The sequence below is a fragment of the Thunnus maccoyii genome, chromosome 14, assembly GCF_910596095.1.
Source record: "Thunnus maccoyii chromosome 14, fThuMac1.1, whole genome shotgun sequence".
NCBI classification, from domain to species: domain Eukaryota; kingdom Metazoa; phylum Chordata; class Actinopteri; order Scombriformes; family Scombridae; genus Thunnus; species Thunnus maccoyii.
In genome coordinates, this window is record NC_056546.1 from 7,049,032 (window position 1) to 7,071,487 (window position 22,456).

The 22,456-nt window shown below is 39.2% G+C and overlaps 2 protein-coding genes across 2 annotated transcripts; both read right to left on the bottom strand.

Moving 5' to 3' along the window:
* Positions 1-589: 589 nt before the first annotated feature.
* Positions 590-15,565, bottom strand: LOC121912036. The gene is made up of 9 exons (XM_042434079.1): positions 14,841-15,565; positions 14,333-14,417; positions 14,055-14,130; positions 9,512-9,639; positions 8,825-8,947; positions 8,437-8,464; positions 2,697-2,726; positions 1,836-1,933; positions 590-1,740 (listed from the first exon to the last, which is right to left on the bottom strand). The coding sequence occupies exons 1-9, from the start codon at positions 14,870-14,872 to the stop codon at positions 1,735-1,737; spliced, it is 606 nt and encodes a 201-aa protein (XP_042290013.1). The 5' UTR covers positions 14,873-15,565; the 3' UTR covers positions 590-1,734.
* A 656-nt stretch (positions 15,566-16,221) lies between these two features.
* On the bottom strand, positions 16,222-20,487 carry LOC121912130 (protein FAM161A-like). The gene is made up of 4 exons (XM_042434215.1): positions 20,389-20,487; positions 19,140-19,405; positions 17,545-17,697; positions 16,222-17,462 (listed from the first exon to the last, which is right to left on the bottom strand). The coding sequence occupies exons 1-4, from the start codon at positions 20,485-20,487 to the stop codon at positions 16,586-16,588; spliced, it is 1,395 nt and encodes a 464-aa protein (XP_042290149.1). The 3' UTR covers positions 16,222-16,585.
* Positions 20,488-22,456: the final 1,969 nt, after the last annotated feature.

Sequence of the window (22,456 nt, forward strand, 5' to 3'; positions counted from 1 at the left end):
AGTGACCAGCACTGATGGGAGAGTTTATAATCCATATCATAAGTCTTTGCTTGAGTCCAAACTGAGAACACCATACAGTGCATAGCTTCAAAACTCACATTGATTTACATGATTCTCCACAACTGATTAAATTCATGGGAAAACTTACAGCATTTAGCGATATACAGAAGCAAGACATTTTTTAAATAGTGTTTCCCCAAAAGTTTTTCTTGCAGCAGCGGCATGTTCACATGCTGGTAGTAGTGGATAATGTGGAATATTTTAGGTTGTCCTAATAGCTATTCCCCCTACTAATCCAGTCCTTCAATAAAGTAACATAATGTAAATTGTAACATGAATTCATGAGAAAATCTAAGATCTAAGATTAACACTATATTGTTTTGAATACTGAGCATCAAAAAGATGATTTCCTACAGGAAGGCACACTGATTTTAGCCGAATGTAACGGTTTGTGCAGCAGATCTATGGAGATAAAGTGGTAACGAAAGCACTCTGCTACTAAAAAATGTAGGGGAAACACAAACGTATACAACAAACGTAAATATAATTGCAGCATGAATATATAAAAATTCAGAAATCAGTTGAAGCGTGCTACAGTACAGTATGTTTGCTAAGAAACCACCCGTAATGGCAGTTTTCTTTAAATCCCGTGTGATAACGTAGGGATTATGCACCATTAAATTTGGCTACCAGAAATAATTAATAATTATCAGAAATAATTAATCATTTTAAATAATAGGATTTAATTTACATCAAATCACCTCGGGACACCACCCTGAAAAACAGGGAAATGATAGCCAATTCACTGATTCAGTCTCATAAAATATACTCTGATTAATAATTAACTTAACACCTATAACCAAAATAACCAAAATTACCAAATCAATAGCTAGTAAAGGTTGAAGGATTTTGGATAGACAGCATGTGTATTCAAAAGCACACAAAAGTAAAAACACTAAAAAACAATATGTAGTCTAACAAATGCGACTATAAGTGCTTTGTGCTTTAGCTTGCTACTGTGTTGAGCCAGGTTAAGAAAAGCTGCAGCTCCGAGGCTGAACGGTGCAGGCTTTGCTTCCAGGTCGCAGGTAGGAGGAAAACCAGTGACTCCTCTGTCCTGTAGAAATAGCAGCAAGCTCTGTGCTAACTTGTCTTTATGGCTCCAGTTGCTTGTGGAGGCAGCAGGCAGACTTTGCGTTGTAGCCGCTGACAGTAAACGTGAATCAGGCCGGCTCTGTGTCGCCGCCGTTAAGGAAGGAGAGTTCTGTTTACTTTAGAGCAGAGAGAGACAAGCAGCTCATAGCTGCACAACCCTGCAGTGTCCAGGAGAAGAGAGACACTGGAGAGGGGAAGCCCTGGTTTTGTTGACCTGATGACATCATGAGTCACATACCACAGTAACCAATGGTAGCTCAAAGCTGGATTCATGTGCAGAGTTATAACTGGAGGTATGAAGAATCTGAGCACTCTGGGAAATTAAGCTTATTCAGTTTAAGTCACAAATGAACGAATTAATATGTGGCATTCCAGTAGTATGTACAATAATAAATTGAAAATGGAGGGCATTATTGTCATGACACCACTGTAACGGATCAAGTGGAATGATCCATGTGATAAAATCTCTTGTAGAAAAGTGAAAAAAGCACCACATCTTTCTAATCAGCTGCCTCCACATCAGTCGTGTTGGGGAGATGATTTGGCCTCTTCACAGTGTGGTAAACGCATCTGGTTTGGTTACCGCTGCATACACACAACAAAAACAGAGGATTCAGAATATGCTTGGTAAGGGCAGAGCGTGTCATTTTATATAATGAAATTATTCTAAGATCTCTAACCTTCCTGCACAACTTGAGTCTGTTGCACAAGAGAAGTCCCAACGGCACCAGGATGACGACAGCTACAGCAACAACAATAATCACGTAGACAGGAACGTCTGTCAGGAGAACAGAGGGTTTAACAAGTCAATTCCTCCACAAGTAACATTTCATTTTAAGCCCAGTTGCTCATTCAATGATGTGATTAGGCATGTTTAAAGGCCTGTCCCGCCAATTTGCATCTTTCCATTAACTTCTTCTAAAACACTCCTCCATTACAATCATGACCAATAAACAATATGTGGGCAGCAAGACAGCCTTGGTTATTTTTGTGTACATGCAGTTACTGTATATTAATTAATCAATCCACTGATTTGCATTGCAAATTGATGGCATCTATGTGTTCTGTCAAACTGCTGTTGATTTTCAAAAAAGACAATACACCCCTATCTGCTCCACTGTAACTGGGGATAAAATAAATGCCTACAACAGTAGCATGAACAGTGCTACCTGAGGACTGAAAAGGCATTTAATTAGGGAAAAGGCCCTTTTAACTTCTTAAATGACTTCTAATTTCTGTCTACTTTTTATAGAAGGAAACTGCGTCAAAGCAGTCTGTCATGTTGTATTGGTTCACAACCTCCGGTGAGTAATGATTACATCAGACAGTGAGTAAAGCAGGAAGTAGAGGCACATAATATAACCTTACAATAACCTCGTGCCTGGTGCTTAGACAGCAAGAACAAACAGACAGAGCAGACACACATTCTCACAGTTATCTGCTCAGCTCAAATCATTTCTGATCTCTTTTAGATGACTGTTCATATCAGTTCTGGGATGTGACTCATTGATACAAATATATAATCTAAAATTCTTCTTTACCTTTATTCACATGAAACCCGGTGCAGTTTCCTGTAAAAAGAAGATGACCATATATGAATCATACTTAAGAAAATTAGATTAACGGAGAAACTGACATTTCACATTTCACAAGGAAACAAAGGCCAAATCACACACAAGATAGAACTAGATCAAGAGGAATCTGGCACAAGGTGAACAGCAGAACAAATTGTTTACAATGACATTGACTATTCTATCCTTTGGTAGACGTTATAGAGCCAGGAAATACAAAACCAACAGTCTTTAACTTTCCTTTGTCCCTGCCTCCATAAGACTGCTGAACAAAGAACCTGTGTGACCTTTTTTAATTTATCTATTTATTGCACAGTTAGTTATTTTTATGGACTAGGAAGCAAAATGAAGCAAAATGTCTTCATGCACAATAGTGACAGTTAGTGAGTACAATACTATCTAACTTGTTTTATTTATTTGGATATCTAATTTATGGACTTTGCCTGTTTTGCACATCTGTTTTGTTTTTTTTTTTACCTTTTATAGTTTAATTCTAGTTTTAATTTAATGTTTTTAATTCTTAAATATGCTCTGCCACTTAACTGACTACAAGTCATTGTGTTTAATCATTTTAGAAACAGTGTGAAACACTGGCCCCTGAGCTGTCCTGTGTGTCTGTGTCTGTCTCTCTCTCTTCAGCTATGACAGCTAACTAAGTGACCAGGAATGACACAGAGATGACCCCATACTTCCCCATACACAGCATTATTAAAAGGCGAGGAACAGTTAGAATGACACGAATGATGAGACAATCAGAACAGAAGACTGACATTTTGAATTCCCCTTCAAAAACAGCAATAAGAAAGTGTGCAAGACAGCGCACTGACTTTACAAAAGTAATCCACTCTGTCCAAGAATCAAATGAGTCTGTGCCTGCATTTATTCAGAGATTTACACGAATGTGGGATAGCAATGCAGGAATAGGATGAGAAGGAAATTAATGTTTTGTTGTAACAACTTTTCTGCAAAACCTGAAGCCACATGTAGCAGCTGCCTACAAATTGTCAGTCACTGATTGGCAAACCAAAGATTGGAAGACGACAGTAAAAAAGATGATGGCGCTAAACAGGAGTGAGGTTTTCACTGACAACAAATCTGCTTCCAGCCCTAAACAAATGGTACTGCGTATACAACAGGAAGGTGAGTAGCAACATAACAAAAACAATAACAAACAAAGACGAGGAAATTGTCACAAATGTGCAAAAGCAGGGCATTGGGCTAAAGAGTGTAGGAGTGGTCGTCGTCAGAACAGGTCCGATAACCCAAACCAGGGTCACCAAACAGGGGACTCCACACATGCAGCCCCCACTGTTTTGCCACCACCACCAGTTCAAAAGGATGCTGGTGTGAAGCATGCACAATATTGCAATCAAGCATAGGGAGGCCATGGAGGGACAGGATCAAAACAACCATTTCCCATTCAAGCAGCTGTAATTCAACTTTCTACTAATCCTGCACAAGATCCAGTGATGCCTGTCAAGGTTAATGGTAGTAGAGTTGAAGTTTTGGTAGATAGTGGGGCTACAATTTCCAAAGTTAAGGCCGCTGAGCATGTATGTACACCGACATCTAATTTTGTCACCACTGTAGGTGTTTCTGGCCTTCCTATTGCAGAGCCACTATCACAGAGAGCTACAATAACTGTTGAAGGTTCAGATGTGCAACATTCTTTTCTGATCTCAATCAATCAATCAATTTTTATTTATATAGCGCCAAATCACAACAAAAGTCATCTCAAGGCACTTTTCACATAGAGCAGGTCAAGACCGTACTCTTTAATTTACAAATCTGACAAATTTATCTCTGATAAAAGTCCAATCAATCTCATGGGATGGGATTTACTTTGTAAGCTACATGCTACCATTCAATGCACACCAGATGGATTGTTTTTAAGCCTCCCTAATGAGAAGGCTGCTCAAGCAATCATTGTTGATTGTTTGTATTGTTGGACATTGGCAGATTTTAACATAGTTTCCAATTTCACACTATCCAGCATTCAAAAAGTGAGAAAAGTTTTTCCAGCATATGCAACGTTGATGTCTGCTATGAGGCCTCTCCTGCATTGTCATTGTACATCAGCATTTAACCCTTCAGAGCAGTATAAACAATTGGCTAATGTGTTTTTGAGGGGTTGGAGTGTGAACAGTGTTTGTTTGTTGGTCCACAGGGAAGTGCAATACCAATCTGGCTATCTGACTCACAGCGCAAAATGGATAATGATAAACAATATGAGAAGATTCATTTCCACACATCATTGTAGCAGTCTCTCCTGGCTGTGAGCCACAACAACTTGGAAGCACGGTGGCCCAGTGCAATTCATTGAAAGGAGCCGCTGATGCTTCTCAAACCCAAACAATAACACACTTGGGCCAGGAGCTATACATGTTATCTTTAACTCAGCACATTCAGTTTCCACAAAGCACATTTGTTTTGCAACAACAACTCCCTCCATGGACCTCCATCAGAGCTTGCAGAGGTTCCATCCACTTTATGGGCTAAACATTAAAACCATGTGGGTTTTGTGAATTCGGCTCCATCTCATAAAGTCACACTCAAGCCTGATGCTAAGCTACCAACGATCAGACAGTACAATTTGCCACACAAGTCAATTGCTGGTATTGAAGGTGTAATTCAATCTCTATTGGATCAAGGTGTGTTGGTTCAAACCACAAGTCCATGCAACACACCCATTTTGCCCATTCCAAAAGCAAATTGCCCAGATGAATGGCGTTTTGTACATGATTTGTAGGCTATTAATAGCATTGTAGTACCAACAGCTCCAATTGTGCCAGACACAAATTCGATTTTAGCCTCATTACCATCCAACTCTACACAGTCATAGATTTGTGTTCAGCCTTTTTCTCAATACCGTGGCATCCAGATAGCCAGTATCTGTTTGCATTCACATTCAAAGGAAGACAGTACACTTGGTGGCGTTTATCTCAGGGTTATGTCGAGAGTCCTACGGTATACGCAGCGGCGGTGAAACAGGACATGGATGACCTCCACTTGCCAGGGGGCTCCACTCTCCTGCAGTACGCAGATGATCTCTTAATAGCTTCGCCATCACAAGAAGCTTCTCGAACAGACTCTATCTTGCTCCTGCAGAGACTAGCTGAGTGTGGTCACAGAGCATCACTGGCCAAGCTGCAATTTTGTCGGTCTGAAGTGACATACTTGGGTCATGTTTTGAAAGATCAAGATCAAGATCAAGATCAAGATCTGAAAACAAAAACATGGGTCTCATTACCATCCAGTTGTGTACTACTCCTCTCGACTAACCCCTGTGGTTCATGGCATGCCAGATTACATAAGAGCAGTGGCCGCTGTTGCCATTATGATTGAGAAATCTTTTCCCATTATACTGGCTCATGACTGTGTTGTGCACATCCCACATGCAGTACTTCACATCTTGAACACATCTGCTACTCAACACATGACAGCTGCACATCGCTCAGGCTATGAAACAATCATTCTTCATAGTCCACAAATTAAAGCACTCACTTCCATTAAATCCGGCTGACTGATGATCCGGTTGATTGACACAGATGATGAGCATGATTGCTTTTCAACTATTGACTTGTGTACATCGGCATGCATTCGGCGCCGCTCATGATTTTGGCCAGTTATGGAAGATGAGAGGTTTTTTGTCATCTTCTGGAAAACCGCTACAGTATCACACTTTGGTAAATGACCTGTTAGATGCTATTTTGCGCCCGTCTCAGCTTGCAATCATCAAATGTGCTGCTCTCACGAATGGAAATAATCCTGTTTCACAAGGAAATGCAATGGTTGATGCTGCAGCCAAATGAGCTGCACTCTCCTCTTCCTCCATGGTACAACAATGTGCCTCCACACAACCTGCCAACCCAATTCCAGTACTTTCCGCTAATGATGTTGTGACAATGCAAAACCACGCTGATGACAGGGAGTGAAGCCTTTGGTTGCGTAAAGGTTGCAAAGTTGATGCGGAGTCTAGCTTGTGGCTCCACCCTGATGGTAGACCGGTTTGCCCTCGAGTTCTCCTACATGTGCTAGCACATGTGGCGCATGGTCCAGTGCATGTCGGAAGAGGGGTAATGAATGATGTTATTCACTCACAAGAAGAACAGCATAAAATTCCATAACGCCTAGGATACAATGGTATATTTTGTATGTACACATGGAGATTATGTATCTATACAGTGCTGCTTGAAAGTTTGTGAACCCTTTAGAATTTTCTATATTTCTGCATAAATATGACCTAAAACGTGATCAGATATTTACACAAGTCCTAAAACTAGACAAAGTGAAACCAATTAAACAAATGGCACAAATGTTATCTTTTCATTTATTTATTGAGGAAAATTATCCAATCTTACATATTTGTGGTAGGCAAAAGTATGTGAACCCTTGCTTTCAGTTAATGGTGTGATCCCTTTTGCAGCAATAATTTCAACCAAATGTTTGTAACTGTTTACACAAGGAATTTTAGTCCATTTGTCCTTACAGAATAGTCTCAACTCAGGAATGTCGTGGGCTTCTTTGCATGAACTACATGCTTCAGGTCCTTCGACAGTATTTCTTTAGGATTAAGGTTCCAAAACATTATCTTTCTTCTGCTTTACTTCTGCCAAACATAACGCTTCTCATTCAAGCAAAACAGTTCGATTTTGGTTTCATCCATCCACAGAACGATGGTCCAATCACCTTCTGGCTTATCCATGTGGTCTTGAGTGAACCGTAGACGGCAGCAATGTTCTGTTTGGAGAGAAGTGGCTTTTTTCCTTGCAACTCTACCATGCACACCATTGATGTTCAATGCTCTCCTGATGATGGACTCATTAACATCGACTGTAGCCACTGCAAAAGAGACCTTTAGTTTCCTAGACATTACCCTGGGGTCCGTTGTGGCCTCCCGGACTATTACACGCCTGCTCTTGGTGTGATTTTTGTTGTTCGACCACCCCTGGGGAGGGTAACAATGGTGTTGGATGTCTTCAATTTCTATATGATCTGCCTGACAGCTGACTGGTGGAGTCCAAACTCTTCAGAAATGGTCTTGTAACCTTTTCCAGCCTGGTGAGTATCAACAACTCTTCTTCTAAGGTCCTCAGAAATCTCCTTTGTTTGAGCCATGATACACTTCCACAAACCTGTGTTGTGAAGCTCAGAGTTTGACAGTGAAGACCCAGATTTCTCTTCTTTAAATAAGGCAGGGCCTCCCAGACTCACACTTGATTGTCATCCCATTGATTGAATCACCCAACTCTAATTTCCCCTTCAAATGAATTGATAATCTTAGGGGTTCACATACTTTTGCCACACACAAATATGTAACATTGGATCATTTTCCTCAATAAATAAATGAACAAGTGTTTAACTGATGTCTCTTTATCTAGTTTTAGGGCTTTAGTGGAAATCTGATCATGTTTTAGGTCATATTTATGCAGAAAACTTTCAAGCAGCACTGTATTTTGTGTACCTTGTATTCTTGTATATGCTGCTGTATACAAAACCTGAGCCCAAGACAATTTTCCCCTCTGGGACAATGAATCTAGTCCAGTCCAGTCCAGTCCAGTGTAGTCCAGTCCCCACCTCACCTCGCCTCACCTCGCCTCGCTTCACCTTGCCTCACTTCACCTTACCTTACCTTCCCTCACCTCACCTTACCTTACCTTACCAGGAAAATGAATATCATTTAATATATCATGGCAGGTAAGATACTCACTGGTGCAGGTTGCCGTGCGTGGTGTCCCCTAAACAGAAGGAACAGAGGAACAATACAGTGACATTAATATTGTCTGGAGCTTGGCAGAATGGTGACATTGTCATATGAATTATATTAGTATAAATTTCTGTACTTCTGCTGATTAAGTTATCACAGTTAATGTATTATGTCATTACATGAAAATGTATTTTTTATTTTTTTATTCTGAAATCTTCTCATCACACATAAACAATATTTTTTTGGACTGGAACAGTTAGTACAAGAGAGTACAAGTACCTTACATAATTCAGAAAATCAATCTATGTGTTGATTTTCTTTTATCTTTTATATTTTTCATGTATTGGTCAATGTGCAGTAATGTGTTTTTTAAATGTCAACAGTGTAATACCTCAGAGATGCAGTCTCGTTTGTAGGAGATCCGCTCGTAGCACTTATAGGTAAAAAGAGTCCTGCTGCTCTTTCTCGCCACTATCTCATCCATTTTTTGCTCATGATTTGCCAGAACACTGTCCTAAAGTCAGTATATGGAATAAAATAAAATCAGAACAGCTTAACAAATTAGATCACATTGACAATCCATACAAACAGTGACCTTCAGGCCATATGACAGCTAAAGATGTGTTTGATATATATAGTATCATATTTTATCATATTTTCTTTGATTATTATTCAGTATGCATTCTATGTATTTTAAGCACTTGGTGCATGTAATTTATTTTGTTGTAAAGGACTTTGAGCTGCATTTCTTGTACAAAAGGTGCTATACAAATAAAGTTATTATTATTATTATTTTGAGATTCATTAGCATTTTTACATGTCAAACACAGGTGCAACTAATGGTGACAGGGCACTGCTATTGCACACAATGGCCCACTGACATACTGTACAAGCACATCAAAACTGAACAGTCATCACTAATGTCATTAGTTACACCTGTGCTTTTCCAGCTACCACAGGTCAGAATATCTTCCATGAGAAAGGTCTACATATGATAGTGCATAGGATTTTTTAAATAGTGAACATGTCAGAGAAAACAAAAACACTGAACTAAGTCATTCTGGCTTGTCTAACTTACATTGATGTTGGTCCAAGAGTAATGGCATTTTTCTGCCTTGAACTCTGGGACACTGTAATGCGTCCCGCTACCATCCTGAGTGACATTGCACACGATATCCTCTGCACTGACATGTTGTAGGAAGACACCTGGGAGGGAATAAAACAAACACATCATCAGAAGCATTTAATCAAGAGATGCTCTTAGACTTTATTCTAGCAATGCTTACATGCACAGAGCGTGTAGGCTACTGTTCCTAACACTGCTGCTAAAATAATCTAGTTTTGGAAAAGAGCATGTAAACATATTTAAACCCAGTCAGTATGCTAGATGTCTAATTTCAATTTAACCTCTTAACATTCACCGGGTTGTTGGCGAAGCCAGTTGTAAGCAGCTTAGCATCACGCAGTAATGAGTAAAAGCAATTGGCACAATTTGGCCACTTTTTTTAGCCATATTTGAACTGATGTAGTTTTGGTTGTGTTTTAGCCACATGCTTAACAAGTGCATTTCCAGAAACTAGAAGATGTAACCTTTCAAATGAAGCCTTATACATGGCCTCACTGTTCTTCTGTTATAAGCTTTTCCATTTGGTAAAAAAAAGGGTGTCAAAAGGCTACGTCTCCACTTATCTTTAACATTGGGTGTTTACTGAATCTCAAAAATACAGGATAAATACACTAACTCACAGAATGCTGAACTATATCATATAGTAATGAATGCATTTCTTTCGCTATGAGCTGTTGGTGTAGCTTCCCTACTAAAAGCCTTTAAAAGAGGCTTTACAAAATAAACGTGTATATTTGTAAACTTATAAACAGTAGAAGCTGATCATTCGGATAACCTGTGAAGGATTCAACACCATTGTCACCTCTAAATTCAGATTAAGTACGGTTCACACAGCAGACATAGACAATGACAGCTTCACTTTACTCACAGGGACCCAGAAACTAGAGCTATCAGACTGATATATTACAGCTTTTCACAGATATACCAGTATTTCTGTATATGCTAGCCGATAACTAACAAGAAACTGTTCTACAGTAACACTTACGATATGTTTGAGGTAGTTTAGAAAGTGTCTCCACGACATAGTTTGTTCACCAACAAGTTTATTTTCCAACTGTCCTGCTCTATGCATATCTTTGTCACAGTTCTTTAACATCCGCTTAACATCCACCCTTTGGAATTTTTGCCTAATGGCATATCCAAATGGAAAAGCTTTTAACAGAAGAACAGTGAGGTCATGTTTTAGGCTGCATTTGAAAGATAATATCTGCTAATTTCTGAAAACGTGTTTGTTTAGCATCTGGCTGAAACACAACCAAAACCACCTCAGTTCTATAATGAGTCATATTTCAATAACAATAACTAGGACATACTTTATGCTTTATTGAACTCCGCAAATCACCACATCTTGTCCCTCTACATCTTGTCAGCGACACATGTATAAAATTCACAGTTACATAATGTAACACAGGATCCACTTTGTATTGTTTTTTTATTATTATTTATTTAACTTGTAGATATCTTGGTTTTTGTGGGGACTCACCTCTTTTTTCCCCAAAACGGAGGTGAGTTCCCACTATGTGACTGTGTAAACACACATGCACACACACTATGAGGTGTCAAACAGTTCAGCCATAACGTGTGACTCAAAAAGCGGAGCCCCGTTAAGGCGGCACAGTTTAAAATAAGTTTCAAAGAACATGACTCTGGACTCGCTGGAATAACTGCTGTTAATGGATTCATGACACATCGCTGACTGATATCCCAGCTCGATCTTTACTAATGACGGACAGAAACCTCCGTGGAGCACTCCTCATTACATCATACAAACTATGATACTATACTATCTATGGTGCCAGACTTTGGTGCCAATTGTATTGAACTCTATGGGAGATGCATGGAGAAGCACACTAAAACCAAACATATCTACGTTGTAAGACCTTTGATGAAGAAATGCCTCTACCAAATGAAAGAACATACCTCAGACTAGAGAATACTGACTGATTTCTCTAAATGTGTGCATTCATTTATTTTCTGTTGGTCTTCAAAGGCGCTCCAGAGGCGCTTAAAACAGCAGAGAAAGTGGTAGCCTACAATGGCATGTCATGAGAAGACTAATGTTACACCTCTATATAATATAATATATAATAAAAGGAAGATCAGTCAGTATTCTCTCAATAGTTCTTCCATGTGGTAGAGACATTTCTTCATCAAAGGTCAAGTCTGGCACCACAGAAAGCTGGAATAATGTAATGATCCTTCCTTCTTTTATAAGTTCCTCGTCTGTGACCCAGAAACTGACCTCTCTGCCATCATAGAGGAACTTCCGATTCCTTAAATGCCAGATAATCGTTATTAAGCAAAAATGCCAAACATATTTTGTTCCAGCTTCTCATATGTGAGATTTTCATATTTTTCTTTATCCTCATTGAGAATAAACTGAATGTCTTAGGTTTTTGTAGGCATTCTTCACTATTTTATGACATTTTATTGACAAAACAATCAATTTAGAAAATATTTGGCAGATTTATTGAAAATTAAAACAATTTTTTGTTGCAGCCTCAAATCGCTTTATCTGGCAAAAATGAAAGTCTGGTTGATGATGTAATGACCCTTCCTTCTTTCATGACTTCCTTCCTGTGACTCAGAAACTGATTTCCCTCCGCCATCACAACTTCCGATTCCTTAAATGCACCTGGAGTAGACAAAGAGCGAGGAGAGAGGAGCTTCCAAGGAAACACTGGTGTATCCTACGCAGAAGCTTTTTACCGGACAGCAAAACCCCTTTGATCCAATGTGTTTATTGACTGATCAGCTGATGTGACAGGACAGTAAACAGTTGGGCTGCTGTTGTAATAGGCCTTACAGCAGATCAGGAAAACTACCTGTGGAAGAGGAATGAAAGCACCAACAGCAGCTGATCATATTTATTCATAAAATAAAAATTAATAAATCATAAATCAATCATATAAAAAACACTCTTGTAACTTTTTTACTTTTCTTTATAAGCCAAAAGGCTTCTCCTTTCTTCTTCTCCATTTTAGTACGTCTCAGCTCCTTCAGGAAAACATGATGCTGCACAGCTGTGTGTCTCCTGTAAAATCATCCTGAGCCTGAAAGGGTCGTCAGGCTTTAACAAACTAAATAAGCTATATTGTATTTAAACATATTCTGCAGGCTACAGCTGTTTTATTGCTCTTTTATGTCGACTTTGTTCTTTCAGTAATTAACAGATTTATATATATATATATATATATATATATATATATATATATATACATATACATATGTACATATTAAATGATGTTTGAATGCCTGAGCAAACAATCTACAAGTGCAAGTAACAAGATCCACATAATGTTACGTTATTATGGTATTCAAGGAGCAGACGGAGCTCCTCATTCTGTTGAGACAACTGACTGCAAGGACGTGCATCCAATCACAAAATGCCTCTCTCACGTCACTTTCGTATTGTTACTGCGCATCAAGGACTAAGGTCGTGTGAATGAATGAGAGGAAGTGGAATATGCAGTGTCTATTATGAACCTGCGTCGTCGTCGTCCTACCCCCCCCCCCCCCCCCCCCCCCCCCCCGCACACCCCCACACCCACACACACAGACACACACACACACACATACACACATCGTGCACTCACAGCCTTATGTTGATTCATCCTGTCGCACTGAATCACACATTGTTAATCAACCGTAAAGAATGCTCTACTGTCACTTAAAATAACATTAACCCTCTTAATTATCAAGCGCACAGGCATGGGCAATGGAAAATTGCTGATCACTCAATAAACACACAAAGAGAGCATTGTCAGGTTGTGAAATAATGTAATCAAATAATACAATTAGAAGCATAATGCATAATATTTCTGGAGACAAAGATAGATATCACCTAGCTATCTTTTCTTTGTCTGAAAAGTCAGCACTCAGCCAGTCCCTTAAATACTACTTGCACAGAATTTAAAACATCTGCTTATTAACCTTACAGGTCAGCAAACAACCCTCAGATAGAAACAAAAGACAAAAGTTCAACTAACCTGGGAAAAGCCTTTCTTCATGACCATATATGACAGCGCTCAAGCATGCACCGAGTAACATCACAAAATAACGTTACTACCATATTAAACTAAGAACAAACAACACTATCTGCCTCATCTTGCACAGCAAAGAACCACGTTTAGAATAGACAGCACAGAGAAATTTACATTAAACTGAACTTAAAACACTATCTGTAATATGTATAAAATATACAAAAAAATACATCAAATGATAACCTACTGTTCAATTTTCTCTCACAGATGCACCGAGTGAGTTGGAGCGTGTCGTATTGTATTTTCAATGTTTTTTTAAGGCATTTTAAGGCATATGCGCTGCAAGTTTCATTGCATTCAGTATGTTGTGTTAGTTTTCAGTCATATGATGTAGGTGATGCAATAAGCCAGGTGCAAAACACCGCGTGCAACTAACTCGGAAACTTTGCAGAAAGATTTTTTTAACATAAGGCATTGGCTTCAGTTACAGAATAAAAGGTTGTATAACTCACAGGAGAACAAGCACAGGTGAACCGCGATGGTGAGCAGCATCTTCTCTGAGTGCAGCTGTCTGGTGACAACTCCTACCTTTCCCGTGCGTGCCCGTTGTGTAAAAGAAAAGAAAAACTGAGCGAATGTAGGCGTCTTTCCTATTTCATCATATCATGTGCTCTTATGAATAAATCGGACAATTGGCAACCATTTGCTTTACGCCCTCTCTGTCAACCCTTTGGATTTCCCCTCATGTGCAGCTAGTTAGAGTGCGAGTGAGAGAGAGGGAGACAGACACCTTAGCTGCTGCAAGCTGTTGACTTCCTCCTGCAGCCTGTGATGTGTATGCACAGGCTATTACAGAATATTCAAATCCCATTCTCCTAAAAAGGAAAAATGTCACCAATTTATTTACATAATATGAATTAAAACCATCAAAGCCTCTAGAAATGTGGGTGGAAATAGTAAAAATGCATGTATGATATCAAAGTTGACTGTCTTTTTAAGCATCCACAACAATCTGAATGACAATAAAAAATCACAACTACTAGAAAACCTAGCTCAAAAACAGCTCATTTGGCTGCTCAAACCACTTCACAGTATTGTGGCGGTCACGTTTCATTGACAGCTCACTTTCAGTGTAAGTACCATAATATTTTCCATTCAATGACTAAAACGTTTTTCTGACATGAAATAAACCACCAAATCTATCAGATGGACCCTACTTGGTTAGAAAGACTAGTCGACCTAACTAGCAAAAAAGGTTAGACCACCCAAATCTGTGTTTTTATTTAACTATAACTTACCTCCTGGAGTATGGTGCTAATGGTACTAGCATTCTCCATTCATATACATGAAACAGTTAGCATAGCTTAAACGTTTTGCTATTAACTACCAAATCTATCAAATGGACCCTACTTGGTTAGAAAGCTTGAATAATCTACTAACTAACAAAGTAGGTTAGACCACCCGAATCAGTGTTTTTATTTAACTATTCCCCGGAGTATGGTGCTAATCATTGTAGCACCTTCCATTCACTTACATGAAACGGTTAGCATTAGCTTTGCTATGCTACACATTTGAAACGGTTAGCATTAGCTTTTCTATGCAAAACCTTTGAGCTTATTATCAACTACCCCAATAGTCTGCTAGTTATCTAAACTAATCTGCTAACTAGCAGACTACCAGACATATCTGTGTTTTTATTGAACTATACCTCCAAGACTAAGAAGCTAAGTGTTTTAGCATCTTTCATTCACTTACATGAAACGGTTAGCATTAGCTTTGCTATGCTACACATTTGAAACGGCTAGTATTAGCTTTTCTATGCAAAACTTTTGAGCTTATTACCAACTACCCCAGTAGACTGCTAGTTATCTTGACTAATCTTGAAGCTAAGTGTTTTAGCATCTTTCATTCACTTACATGAAACTGTTAGCATTAGCTTTGCTATGCTACACATTTGAGCTACTTATCCACTCCGTGATTAATACAGATTTTGGTGTTGTAAATTACAGCTAGTTAGCTTAACACAGTGTGCAGTCATGTTGTATAAAAATGCATTTAAAAGTGTATCTGAAGCTTATATGAGTCTTCAGTTGTCTGAGTTAGTCATATCAAGTTGATATCTGCTACATTTACAGTCTTTTTAGCATAAAATTCCCTCTTTGTGTTTCAGAAAGTTTCCCTGTTGAGCTGTGGTGGAAGTATAGTAACAAAAAGAGGAACTTTGGCACTAAAAAGACTGCAACGTTGAGAGAAATCTACTTGATTTGACTCATTTGGATGCTGAATCTTCATATTAGCTTCAGATAAACTTTTAAATACATTTTTGCACAGAGGGAGAACTGTAGATTTTGTCCCCCATCACTCACATTGTAAGTGACTTTATGAAGGGATTTTCTAATGGTCAGTATGAACAGGAGAATGATTATGGCAAGTGATCATTCATTTAGGTACCTGACTATTGTTTTAAGACAGACTTGAAAACATGCAACCTGTCCTTTAAAATAACTGTTGTATGAAACTGTGGTGTGGGAGGAACACCCATCACACCGACAATGGATGATTGGTTGATGTTCAGTCACAGAGCGGATAACTAGTTTGTTAAAGTGCATCCATTTTTTGGACACAAGCAACTTAAAGGAGCAATATTTTAAATTTGTAAGTACCTCCTGCATGCAAATGCCTTGCACTGTTCCCTTCATGGTGGTTTCAAGGAGGAAAGCAGGGAAAAAGAAAACTGCTAGCAAGCAAACATGTTCCAAATTCTTCCAAAAAATCAGTTTATTGGGCCTTAAGGATACTTTGAAAAACAGAACTTACAAATAAACTTTTGAAAGTTAATCACAACAAATGTATTATGAAAACAATGCATACCTTGCTAAAGGCTCTACAAACCGTTGCCATTAGGCTACTAGGCTATATTACATTAGGCTACCATGTACTGCTGTTTGATAAAGAATTTCTCTACTAAATATTAGTAAAGCTCCTCTACAACACAAACAGTTTAGTTATATCTGCTGTCTTTTTCCTTGATTGACACTGTCTCTCACACACTGATGTAATCACTCTTGTTAGTGAGCAGAGGCTCCTGGTCGCCTGGCTGCACAGGTGAACAGAGGTTGCAGGCGGTGGCTTTGAGCGGGTCGATGTAGGACCACTCCCTCTCTTTCACCATCTCAATGGACAGCTCTATCTGCTTCTTCACTGGCTTGGAGGATGGACATCTCTGAGGCCTACAGGAGTCAGGAGAACTGTCGGTCTCCAGGTCGGAGCTCGGATCACTTTGGCCCTCCGTGGCCTCCCTCTCCATTGTGCAAATAGTTAGAAACTGGGGCCGACGGTTTGTGGTCTTGCTGTCTGCTCTGTGTCTGGTGCCGTACACTGAGTTGGGCACAGGCCTAGCCTTGAAGGCCTGACGCTCCTCTTTCGGTCCCAGCCTCCCCAGCTCAGCCACAATCTTCGCCTCCCTCTTCCTCCTCTCTCTCTCCAGGAAATGGAAAGGCTGTGATGAGGCAGCAGCAGAGGCCTGGTCGCTTTTAGTGTTACGTTTGCTGTTATTACCACTGCTTCGGTTTGGTCGCTGACCGGAGCGGCGGCTGATGATTTCGTAGAGAGGCAGGTGTATGTGCGCTGGTGCAGGTGATGCCCGGAACTTCTTCTGGCACTCTCGGAGCTCCTCCAGCTCCCGTCTCAGCAAGGTGTTCTCCAGCTCGATCTCTGAGCGCGTACGCACCTTGTGCCTCTTCCTCTCCTCCTCTCTCAGCATCATCTGGAAGGGTTTGGGCACAGTGACCTTAGAGTTGGACCTCATCCTGCCCCCACTTTGACGCGACAGTCTTCCCTGTGGTTTGGGACAGGAGGCCTTGGCCTGAAGCCTGAACTGCTTCTGGATCGTCAAGTCTTCCAGGCTCAGCAGGATGTCTCTAGAAGATAAAGAGAGTGTGAAACATAAACATAAACCAAGAAAGCTAGATTTCATAACACGTCTGCTACTATTTCACCAACCTCCCAAAGGTTCGGCCCTGGCCAAAAGTCCCTCTTGGATTGTCCAGTTCCAGGTCCTCCATGCTGTCCTCTCCACAGAGGTCTGACTGGTCAGAGCCACTCGATGTCTCATGCAAGTCCAGCTCCTCTTGGGAATTGATGCGCTGGAGTTTCCTGGCAGGGCGACAATTGCAGGATGCAGGGATCAGGAAGGAGACATTATCCTTCTTGCCAAAATCACAGCTGAAAGAAAGTGATTTAGGGGCTGCAACAAACACTTGTTTTCATTATTGATAAATCTGCCAAATATTTTCTAAATTGATTGTTTTGTCAACAAAATGTTAGAAAATAGTGAAAAATGCCTACAAAAACCCAAGACGTTCAGTTTATTCTCAACAAGGATAAAGAAAAACATGAAAATCTCACATATGAGAAGCCGGAACAACATATGTTTGGCATTTTTGCTTAAAAATGATTAAAACTATTATTCAATTAGCAAAATAGTTGATTATTAATCTTCTGTTGATAGACTAATCAAATAATTGTTGCACCTCTTTAAAAATATGTACATGGACATAGTCATGTGCATCAGTTTGGAAATTGTACAACGACTGCCTGAAAAGCAACGATGCAACAATCTTTGATTTTGGCCCTTTTAAACTAAACAAAACAGGTGATGCAAAGAATCATTAAATCGCAGACTCGCTCATCAAACAGCTGCTTGGAGGTTACTCAACACAACAGCACCATCTTATGGATAATTATCTATAGTGTTTGGGTTTTCTTCAAAAAGTCCAAACTTCAGTCCAAAGTTCAGTTTAACTTCAAAATGTTTGTGCATTTTTCTTAATAGTTTTGAAGAAGGCTATAGGAAGCTAAGAATAATTATTCAGCACGAGATACAGTATATTGTACATCACCCTGTGGAGAGTATCATGGCCCACATCCTTCTTATTGATTATCCCATAAACAGTATCTGCTGTGTATGTATGTAACTGCCACAGATCAGATCAAATAATTATTCTTGATTTCATCCACAGCAATAAATCCACCTCAACCAGCTGCCCACTGAGTATGATTTTGCAGGTGAAAAAAACATCTGGTTGTTGGGGTTAAAAGTGGGCTAAATTTAGACCTTTAGGTAAATATAATAACATTTCAATATATATTTTAGTGCAAAGCAGATCCTCCAATACTTTCCTTTGCTCACAATGGTTCTGTTTCTGAGATTAGGCCTCTTCCCTTGTCATGACATTATTGTGGGCTCACTCCATTTAGTAGTTGGTTTATATGAATGTTACTGCTGCTTTCTATGTTTTCTGTATACTGTATGTATGTTGCATGTACCTTATAGGTACAGTTGTACAATGCATACAAAGTTGTTTTGTTTTTAAAATGTCAAATAGATGAACTTACACTTGACCTTTTATCTGCTACACTTTGAGGTTTAGCGAATGACATCCTGTAGCCTAGCTAAGTGTCTATAAAACTCTATGAAATCCCAGTAACCGTGGTTACAGTATCATGATTATTATTATAAATGGGATTATGATGTATCAAGGTCTAAACATTTTGTTTTTGGAGCATTTTATTAATCAATTATAGGACATGCCAACCTGATTGACTGTCTGGCTTCTATGTTTGTCCCTCTTTCTTCTTCCAGCCCGCGTCTCTCTCTGGCCTGACTGATGTACATCTTCTCCAGCTCGGCCATGTTCCTCAGGTGAGCGCTCTTCAGCTCCTCCAGCCTCCTGTAGTACTCCTGGTTGGAGAAATTAACCTGCTGCTCCCTCTGCAGACCGTAGATTTCCAGGGACAGAGAGCTGCGAACGCCTCTGCCGCCTTTTGTTTCTTCGCCGCACTCTGAATCCAGATCGTACTCCTGAAACATCAACATCAACATCAACGAACCATAATGTGGTAACAATTTGCTGTTTGGAGGTAAAAAATGCCTCTGAATGTTTTTCTTTAAATGTGGTTATACAGTGAGTGTCGCGTTTAAAAAAATTAAGTGATAATAAAAAATAGTAAACATCTGCCCCCCTTTTAACAAAATAGGTTACATTTGTATAAGGATTGATGGGAGAGGCCTTGAATCATTGTAAATGGCTTATAAAAAATGTCTACCTTTCAAATGTCAACCTGTAATGAAACCAAATAATGTAATAATTATTACTTAACAGGAAAAAAAATGAAGCATTACAGTCAGGCAGCCTTTTCTGCATTGGGTTGCTGCAACAGGATCATTAAATTACATGTGAAAGATGGGTAATGCCTTTGTGCTAGCTTACATTTATTTTAGGTGATTTTTGCAACACTACTAAATGCCATGCATCTATTTCAGGTGGTTTCATGTGGTTGTGATTTACTGTAAAAGATGTGTTAAGATCTTTATATGTGTTTTTATCAAAGAACTGAGGTGAGGATGTGGAGAGAGGTCGTGGGTATTTCCATCTTTATTGTAATACATATACAAATACGATGTGGCGTATAAATCCCCTATAATCAGTTTTTTATAATGTCAGAAGTTTTGTTCTTGTCTATGTTTCATAATGTTTCACCACTGAAACTGTATTTCGTTATCATGTAAGTCTTTGTGAGGTGGGCACTTGTATGTGCACAACAAAGTAACTAACTGTTAGATTTTCCTACTCTGCATGAAACTCATAAACTGTAAATAACCTCTGAGATACATTGAATCTGAGAATTGAATTTTGTGAAGTCTTGCTCAGGTTGTCAACTTGAAACATGAACTGATAGGCAGCATGTGCAAATCTTGTCAGAGTCTTGTAGATCTTTTCTAATAATAGTAGTATCACACAGTTTACAGGCAGTTTAAAATATTATTTATCCTTAAATCCTCACCTCACTGGTACAGTCCTCATCTCTCACAAAGTAATGTTCTCCTTCTCCTCCATACAGAGCCATTAATTCCTTGTTTTCCAGAGAGCGCGACCGATACATCACTGCCATCTTCCTCCTTATTCTCTCGTAAGAACGGAAGCTTCACAACCAGCCTGAAGCAGAGCGCGGCTTCTGGGTGTCGCGTCCTCTTGTCACCTCAGCCTGCACACTGACCCGCTAAACGAATAGCACGGTTAAGTCAGAGCAGGACTCCAGCAAAGATTAACACACACAGCTAACTCTCTCGCTCTCTCTCTCACTCACACAAACAGACTGAGACCCTTATCCTCTTATCACCAGGAGAAGTCGAGATTTTCACAGTCGTCAGGGGTTGCAGATGGCCAGATGGTCTAATGGCTTTTCACTTTAAGACATGATTCAGTGAGATAGATGTCTATGTGAATGCTCCCCAATCTGATTTACAGATTAACTCTCTTAAATACAGCGCACGCACCGGTCTACGGTATCCTGCACCTGTTGTTGTTTGCAAAAAGTGTGAAGGAAAAAAGGTCAAGAAGTAAATAGACACCATAGGAGTGACTTACAGTATAAAATAAATACATGTATCTACATAGATCTATTGGTAGTTGGTCATGTAATATTAACTATGGCATGTCTGGCATAAATAAAGTCACAGTATCTTTATTTCTTAAAGGAAAATTGAGGTTATGTCTCTGAAGTTGGTGTTGGATGTGGTGTTTGTATTTACGTAGGTTTGTAATCCATCATTTTATTTGATTATGTTCATTTTATTTGTCAGGGATCACGTCCAAAAGCATGAATCTAATGCAAAGAGAAGAGCTGTTTTGCACCAGATACACTGGAGCTACAAGCTGTCATACATCATGAAGACACAAACACCACAAAATACAATAAACACTAAATTCAATGTACAAATACGTCCTCATTCTCTATTTAATTCACAATCATACACCCAACCCTACACAGTTTAAACAATCTTCCCACTGCAAATCAATGCCCCCTTCAGTTTATTCAGTGTACAACATACCCACTTAATGCACATAGTCATGCAATAAAACATACATGTAATATGCAGATGTTTAAATTAGAGTTAAAAAAAAATGTTTAATGAATCCAAAAGCACATGGAAAAGAATAATAGCAACCCTAATAAAGTGTTGCAAGCTTACAATTATTATTGATACGTCAATTTTTTGCACTTTTTTGATCACAGTGGATGAAAATGTGGGTCCAAAACCAAACACACTCCAGCTTATTTACGGGCTGTGTTGTGTTCATAAGTTGGATTCATGGCTGACAGTGATTATCTACCGCTGACATTCCTGCTCCAGTGGTACATATGGAAATCTCCCAAAGTTTAGTTACTGAAGGCTTAGACTGAGATCAAGTGAAGTGAAGTTTGGCTTCAACTCAACTGTGAGATTTTTAGGATTTGACAGATGAAGCTAGAGAGGAAGGACACATACCAGAGTCAACAGTGTTAATCCATTTACTTGGGTTTCTTCACCTCGTGTTGCAACACCTTTCTCCATCTGTTTCCTGTCTCTCTCTATTCATTCGTCCGTCCATCTGCCTAAGAGCCTGAGACAACAGGAGACCAAGGAGAGAGTATTTACGGCGACACTTTGAGCAAAAACTGTCAAGAGGATGACCAAAGGGAGGCGTCTATTCTTAATTTAAAATATATTTTAATGAAAGCTTCAGTGAAATGTTATACAATTATATAGTATATAGTTTGTTAATGTCATTATAAAGTCATGTAGGAATGTAATAAGAAACTTGAGTTTCCACAATATACTGTAAGAGTAAATAAAGGAGGGCAAAGGTGCACATTCATAATGCTGATGATTTTTTTTTCAGATGTTTTTCTACTTTTTTTTTTACTATGTGTTGTAGTTTGTTTTCTAGTTTTCATTGCAATGTGGATAATGTCGGAGGCCTTTCTTGGCTATAAATCCATTCCTTATTATTCTTTTCTTCAATCACTCCCAACATAGACACAACACTGTTTATAAGCTGTGAGAAAATGAATTACTTCTCTATTAGCT

Bases quoted from the DNA above. Each gene is read 5' to 3' on its own strand.
- LOC121912036 (XM_042434079.1), bottom strand. From the start codon at position 14,872: ATGCTAGTACCATTAGCACCATACTCCAGGAG. The intron at 14,131-14,332 runs GTGTCTGTCTCC...CGCACGGGAAAG, and splicing joins AACAGCTTGCAGCAGCTAAG to GTAGGAGTTGTCACCAGACA. The intron at 9,640-14,054 runs GTGAGTTATACA...ATTCCCTCCCAG, and splicing joins TCACCTGTGCTTGTTCTCCT to GTGTCTTCCTACAACATGTC.
- LOC121912130 (XM_042434215.1), bottom strand. From the start codon at position 20,487: ATGTATCGGTCGCGCTCTCTGGAAAACAAGGAATTAATGGCTCTGTAT. The intron at 19,406-20,388 runs GTGAGGATTTAA...TTGATGTTTCAG, and splicing joins ATGAGGACTGTACCAGTGAG to GAGTACGATCTGGATTCAGA. The intron at 17,698-19,139 runs GTTGGCATGTCC...TCGCCCTGCCAG, and splicing joins GAAGCCAGACAGTCAATCAG to GAAACTCCAGCGCATCAATT.